We start from the raw sequence: 7,344 nt of genomic DNA, 5'->3' as shown, positions 1-7,344 counted from the left end.
TCTGTTGCTGTTGTTACTAAACAGAATATTCATTCATTCAAAAATAGTCCATGGCTCACTACCATTGTACAGCTTCAGGCTTCTGCATAAGAAAACATAAATTTAACAAACAAAAGAATGTGTAACGACGACAAGTTAGGTTTCAAAGAGGGGTCTGCTTATTTCGCATAAATACAAGGTTTGTTAAAACTGCACAAACTAAAGGCAAACTGATTGTAATAATTGATACAAAACATTGTACCGTAATCAGTTGAAATAACTTTGTAACCAATGCAAATGCCCAACTGACCCAATTTTACTATATACAAAACCTATTCATTTGAATATGAACCTGTTTTAACCCTCCAGAACCACAGTTGTGTGCTGAATGCCATCATAGGTTGGCAGTCCATAGTTGGCGACTGGTCCAGAGTAGAAGGAACCGCCCACCAACCTGATCCTAATGCTCCTTTCTCAAAGATCATCAGTGATGGATTGTTTAATGAAGATGGTAGATTGTGTCCGTCTATCACTGTATTAGGTTAGTAGGAATTTATTCAGATTTTTTACTCTTTTATAAATGACATGAGTGCAGCTTATTCATTCTTGTGTGGTGAAGCACCATCAGACGACATTAGAAAGGATTTACAACCTATCGTTGATGCTAAACTACTCTATAATAGTGTAACTTATTCATTCTTGCATAGCGTACACAATCAGATGCTATAACACGGGTTTACTTTTTAACATAACTTAATTTTTCTTCGAATACAGTAACAAAGATCAGAATAATTAATACAATGAAGATAAAATTAGAAAAAAAACATTGCTAATAATTTTTATTTCCACATAAATAAGTGTAGCTTATTGTCAAATGTGGCGTAGTAACGTAACATATTATGGTAAGGTGGAGGAGACGGTACTCAGTATAAGAAAGCCTTTTTAAAAAATCTTCTTTTGGGATATCCCATTCAGTGATAGACAAAAAATGTTACAGTACTATTTGTATTCTCATGGTCCCACAAAGTGCGCGGCAAAGTCGTTTACTGTTGTTAAGTATTAAAATTCGGTGTTAAACAAATACAACAGTTTTCCAATGACTGAAAAAAGCATAAAAATAGGGTGTTCATTTTGAATGCTCGCTGAATTATATTAAAACTCCCCAAATTTCATATTGATATTTTTTGAAACGCCATAAAATATTAAGATTAAAAATCTGATAACTTATATTTAACTTATATTTGGACAATGAACATGTTATATGCAAGCAATGAGATGTTTTAATGTCAAAAATGTCATAAAATAGCACATAATTCAACCATTTACCCCACCAGGTCGACAGGTATTCATAGCACCAGAGATCATTATTTTAAACAGCATTGTTCTACCGAATAAAACTATCCAATCAAGTTCAAAGAACCTGATCATATTATAACCTATTCTCTACAATGTGGGTGAGGTTCAAATCTGCTTTTTGCACTTCAATCTTTGGAATCCCTGTTTCAGAAATGTTCCTCAAAGAAATCTGACATATTTGTGCCAAATAATAAACTATGGCATTCTATTACTATCGTAGGATAATAAGATCTTCAATGAATTGTAAAATGCTTTTTATGTAACTGCTGTGTGTTTCTTCTTTGTAAAGTTGTAGTACCTATATATAATCATTTATTTATGTTCTGTGCACCTGGTATTTACAAAAAAAGTCGTGCCTGTTAGGTCAATTGTGCACTAACACATAGGCTACATTAACACATTGAAGTACTAACATTAGAATTAAAAATCACAAGATAATGGAGAGGTTGTTCGCCTCATCACTGTAAAAGAGAGCTTTTGCATTCCTATGCTTCCAAAACTTGTTTCATTCTTTTTCTTTAACGTTCTGGTGTCGGCAAAATGAATGCTGCAGTGCATTTCGCAAGCTGCGTTTTCCACCTTTTGTCTTCAAGCAATTACCTGTACCTGTCTTCATTACCGGTGAGCTGTGTATTATTAGAGCAAATATATTTTATTATGCTGTTGTTTATTTGCATACTTGGATTAAAAGTAGAAATAAAATAATATTTGAAACACGTAACTCTAATATTTAACCGCGCCCTGTTCCGTCATGCTTTCGAAAGGAAAACGCTTGAAAGGGAATACAATGAAAAGTTCGTCCAAACACGAGAACATGACCGTCTACGCCCTACGGCAACATTCTGTTGGATTTTGGCATGATAGGTGGTGGCGAACGTTTTGGATGCTCGGCCAAGTTTGTTCGGTTCATTGCCCCAATATTTATGTAGACGGGGTAAGATTCGTCCTCTTTGTTTTCAAATGAGTCTGTTACTTCTTGTGGTTCTATGTTATCCTGGTATGTCTCATAGTCGATTATTTCTGCGGGCGGTGGTGGGAACTCAAGCTCTTCGTCCGACTCCGATTTTTCTATTTCTTTAATCGGAAGCGGGGGGAAACTGAATTCGTAGTCTGTTTCCTCTTCCGCTGGCTCCTCCCATGTTTCTGACGCGGTTGGTTCATAATCACCTACCTCTGCATCACTTGGTATTTGCGGAGGCGGTAGGGGTGCAGGAACATTGGGCTTTTTTGGCCTCGGTTTAATTGAGGGTCGTTTTGCCGGTGGCTGGTTGTACTGTTCATACGAACCGTATTTTCTAGTATCGGCTGTTTCTTTCGCCTTCAGATTTTTTATCGCTTGTTTTAATGTGGAAGGATTAAAATCTTTCGGTGAGCTTGTAGGTTTTGCAGCAGGGCCATGCACGTCGTATGATTCATAAATCCCTTCATCGGGTTGCTCGGTAGCAGCATGACTTTGTGCTGAACTGTTTTCTCTTTCGTTTACCGGAGATATGCAGATGTCGTTAACCTGCAAGTACATTTGTAGTAGGGTGGGGGAAGACGGGACACTTTTAGCACACAATGCCACAATCTCCTGATTGGGTTTTTAAAAAATAATAGTTTATGACAGTCGTGAGGATACGGTTTTATAATTCTTGAAATGTTATTTGTTTACTACCAAGTTGGACAAGAAAATATTAAAAACGTGTCCCATGATTCCGCCCCTCCTTACTATGTATATTTATTACTCTTGATACAGACTATACCACACAAATATACGTGCATCTGATGCTACCTGGCGTTTGAATTCTTCTTGGTTTGTCCTTGTTTCATTGTTTACAATAATGGTTGGCGGTGGAAACATATTATAAACTTCGGAATTTGGAGATGGAGTTACTCCTGCACCTTGGCTTTGAAAGCTCCCGATTGTAGGACTTACTGGATAAATTGCATCGGGTGGCAGAGAATAAACTGATTCGTTCGTGTTGGCAGTTTCATACCGTCGTTTCATAAATGACCAAGTACTAACCACGCTGACGGCTGCAACTACTAATGCTTCAACAATCACAATAGCGGCAACATGACCATCACTCGTGCACATCTTGTCGGTCGAATAGGTTAGCTATTAGGTTGTCAATCAAAAAACAACTTAATCGCGATCTGTTGGAAAAATAAAGTGTTATTTCTCATTCATTTCTATAGCTACTTTTCCAATCGATGTAAAATAATTTGCTATGTCACCGTTGCATGAAACGCTTCTTCATGGAGTCTGGTTTTCAAACCAATAGCAAGAGAAGGAGAGAAATAAAATACTTTGTCCTTTCGACTCCTTTGTCTTTAACACAAATCTTAAGTAACAAATGAAGCAGCATACCACGGTCTGTTGCGGCTGTAAAATTTCTGCTTTATTCACCGAGTAAATATCACGTTTGACACTGTCATCACATTTTTGCGGTTAAGGTTTAAAGTGATAAACGTAACCAAACGTCAATTGAGGCACACATTTTTAATGTAACTTCTCGTCTCATTTAGAAGTAAACAAAAAACATTCAAAAGAATTACTTAACCGTGTTCTCGCGACTCCCATAGACCATTGGCAATTGTTTATACTATAATCAGGATATTTGGATAATATTTTCTTAAGGTGCCCGTCTTCCCCTACTCTAATAATCGTACAAACGTTTATTGGTTAAAACGTTTCACTGTAGAAACGCTCGCCAAGGCGTGTTCGAAGTTCAAAATTGCTCACGTTCCTTTCGCTGTCACTTCTCTACTGCTGTAATCTAAAACGTTTTGGGCTCCTATCCCTAGAGAAAAGGTACCACTAGTACCAAAATGCAGTGTCCCAATCACGGTCATTACACTTGTTTAACCGTGTTTTGCTATGAGCCATCTGCAGATTAAAAAATGCAGACCTACACACATCTCCCTGTACTTATATACTGCGGCAAATATCCCTCTGCTAAAGTTATAACTGATGCATTTGCATACTGATGCGAAGACCTAGCCCAAGAAAGCGTGAACATCGAACATCTCGTCGTATGGCTGCTTAGTAATGCTTTGTTGCTTTAACAATAGATTTGGTAAGCCTATCGCGTAAGTAAGTCTATTTATTTATTACGTTCCGCATGATGCGCTGATCAAAGGGTTATTTTTACTTAAAACTGAACGCTTCATTTGTAAAGCGAAAACCACGAAACCAAGTCTGGTGCGTACATAAAATTGTGTCGTATTTCATTGGATTTTTAAAGGCGTTTGACACCTAACATTTAGTTTACCATTTTTTATAGGACCTAATATTGATTTAAAATAAAAGCAAACATACCGCGCGACGTTTTAACTTTTAGATAGGATTACATATTTGACTTGCTTTTCTATTTGACTTATATGTTATTCTAATAAAAACGTTTTTATAAGCGCGTAAAAAATCGTAAAATATATTTGCGATTATTTAAAACCTCAACCTTCTTGCGTTTGCACAAAAAAAAACAAGCTCAGAGACGTAGCTTATTTAGTAAAAACTGTCTTGCATTTATTTTCTGTGCCTTCACTGAAACGTGCCCAGATACCTGAACCTGCCAACATAACTTTTTCTTTTTATAGGGAGCGCAAAAAACCCATATAATTTCCCGTGCCTTTTGTGGACGTAACAATTGATTAAAATAGCAGCGTGCTTTCCCATACCGCTCCAAATAGACGGTGAATGAATGATTTGCTTGTTATTAATACACGATGAAATATGAAAAGATGTGTGGTGAAGACACGCCCACTCTTCCTAATTTGGTTTGTTAAACTTAAATTGTCATCTGCGAACCCACGTCAATTTGCAGACAATACAGCTGCAAGAACATGTTCATGTTATGTAGTGGGAGAAAGATGGGACACTTTGTCGGACGGTACTTTTTTAATTTTTTTTTTACGGACCCCCATTTAATGATAATCAGGAAAATAAGGTTACAGAATTATTCGACAGAATTATCACGACTTTATAAAACGCCCGTCAAAGCTTATAAAACAACCTTGACTATTTTGTACAGTTTGATTTTGTATCATAAAACTGATTTTAGTTTTGCAAAAAAAACTGAGATATATGCATAAGGAAAATACAATTTGTAGCAAAAATAAAAACTTTTAACAGTTATAATCAATTTTCTGTCTTGTTACAAGTTCATATATACATTTGTAGAAACTTTTTACCGATCCAGCTTTGAATATGTCATAGTGCTACGTAACACCTAAATATAAATCATATAGCGACGCCAACAGTACAGATGGTATAGATTAGAATATGTTTTGTAATATTTTATTTTTGAGTTCTGCTATCTTTAAATCAAAAACCAAAGTTTTAACGTGTAAAAGTGGTGTCTGGAACTCTTACAACGGAGGGTCGTAATAAATTTGGACCGGGTGGTCATTGTAATTGTTCCGATCCACTAAGCATGCGCAGTAGCGTCTCGGCGCATGCGCAATAGCGTCCGGTACAAAACCTGTGTGATAACGACTCTGGTTTTCCGGCCATGTGAGGATAAAGTAAGTTACATTCAATCATTCATCCATTAAGTATATATTTAGTAAACAAATAGCAGGAGGTTTTAGGTTTTATCTTGTAGAGATATAACTTGGAAAAGTGATACAAACTTCACCAACGCCATTTCTATGGACTTTAGGGATAACATGCTAGTGACCTACATAGATGTATGCGTAAGTTATATTCTCGCAAAAAAAATCAAAAATATAATATTTATATGATTCAAGTTATGATCATACTTTTTTATATTTAACATCTATCCCCGCACTTTTTTAAAGAAAATATTGTTTCATATTTTAGGTATCACTTAGCGCTATAACATATTCGAAGCTGGATCGGGAGAAAATTCTATAAATATGTTTTTGAGCACGGTAGTGGTCATATAGATTCTTTTTCGTCGAACAGTTGTTCTTGGCTTTGTTGTTGTTGTTGCTGATAGGGCGATTTTTCCGCACTTATCCCAATTCTCAATTCTAGCATTTTCTTTAATCTCTTGATTGAAATCAAATCGTAATATATATTTATAATTTTTAGACTAAATTTTCAGATTTAAAACCGCACTGGTCCGCACAATTAGCGTGTGTGCACCAAAGCGTGGACGAGTGCCTTTTTCTTATCGTTATCTTCGGTATAAACACCGTGTCTCTCGTTTCTTCGCTCTTTTAGTTTGCTGCTCGCAATAAATCATTATGCAGCCGCCATAATATGAATAATCTTAACTACTAACATTTCCTATAATGCTGCGAGATTACGGTTTACGCAAATTCACAAAAACAAACGTCTTTAAGCGACGACAAGGTTAACTATTGTAAGTTTACATGTCAACACATGGTACAGGAGTCGTACAAAGCGTATTTACACACATTCTTTACCAAACTTTCATTCCTTATACGTCTTAAATTTAATGAGTTAAAATACACCAATTAAATTCATTCTATCTACTGCCCCACAGTCACCAATGGCGACTGAAACCCGCTTTGTTGGTTACTTTTGATTTGTTTTTGATCGATCTCAGTCGACCATTGTAGTGATAGGGGTAATTAATACTATGCTAATTAGTTTATACCGTGCTCATGCATTAGATCTGTGTGATCTCTTGTTATGACGAATATTAATATTCATAATTAATATTTTTTCGAATTTTAAATTTTTCATCTTAGAATCGGTACCGCTGGGGTCTAGTTAGTACAGTGTCCAAATTTTAGGTTAGTGGTACCAGTAGAAGGTATCGAAAATGGCCGCTATAATATCTGTATTCTAGGATCACCTTGGTGAAAAAAAGGGTCATTATTCTACTTAACTTTGTTTCTATAACAGCTTTGATTTTTTCATGTTTATTATATTATAGATGATTTGAGGTATGGTAGCGTTGTGTCATGTCTAAAAGCAATAATATATTCACTGGGAAATGGCCTGTTTTTGTCATCATTGTCTTGGTCTTGATAATTTTTACTGTTTATCAAATGTTTGATGAGCCGGCATTTACACCATTAGTGTATCCG

General features: G+C 36.0%; 3 protein-coding genes across 3 annotated transcripts in view; 2 read left to right on the top strand and 1 right to left on the bottom strand.

The window, feature by feature from the left end:
• Positions 1-2,052, top strand: part of LOC113475773 (mannose-1-phosphate guanyltransferase alpha-like) — a 5,752-nt gene extending 3,700 nt beyond the window's left edge. Inside the window, exons 9-10 of the mRNA XM_026840515.1 lie at positions 349-520; positions 1,314-2,052. Coding sequence (XP_026696316.1) covers positions 349-520; positions 1,314-1,414 — 273 coding nt within the window. The 3' untranslated portion in view covers positions 1,415-2,052. The remainder of the gene's footprint in view (positions 1-348; positions 521-1,313) is intronic.
• On the bottom strand, positions 1,984-3,884 carry LOC100186243. Its single transcript, XM_002119321.3, has 2 exons — positions 3,110-3,884; positions 1,984-2,842 (listed from the first exon to the last, which is right to left on the bottom strand). The coding sequence occupies exons 1-2, from the start codon at positions 3,413-3,415 to the stop codon at positions 2,165-2,167; spliced, it is 984 nt and encodes a 327-aa protein (XP_002119357.1). The 5' UTR covers positions 3,416-3,884; the 3' UTR covers positions 1,984-2,164.
• A 3,339-nt stretch (positions 3,885-7,223) lies between these two features.
• The window catches only part of alpha-FucT (alpha-fucosyltransferase homologue), a gene marked incomplete in the record, with an annotated part of 7,425 nt that continues 7,304 nt past the window's right edge, over positions 7,224-7,344 (top strand). Inside the window, 1 exon segment of the mRNA NM_001032458.1 lies at positions 7,224-7,344. Within this exon segment, the coding sequence (NP_001027630.1) occupies positions 7,306-7,344 (39 nt within the window).

The sequence above is a fragment of the Ciona intestinalis genome, chromosome 2 (assembly GCF_000224145.3).
Source record: "Ciona intestinalis chromosome 2, KH, whole genome shotgun sequence".
Lineage (NCBI taxonomy): Eukaryota > Metazoa > Chordata > Ascidiacea > Phlebobranchia > Cionidae > Ciona > Ciona intestinalis.
Note: the sequence above shows the minus strand (reverse complement) of the source record. Positions and strands in the feature narration are given on the sequence as shown.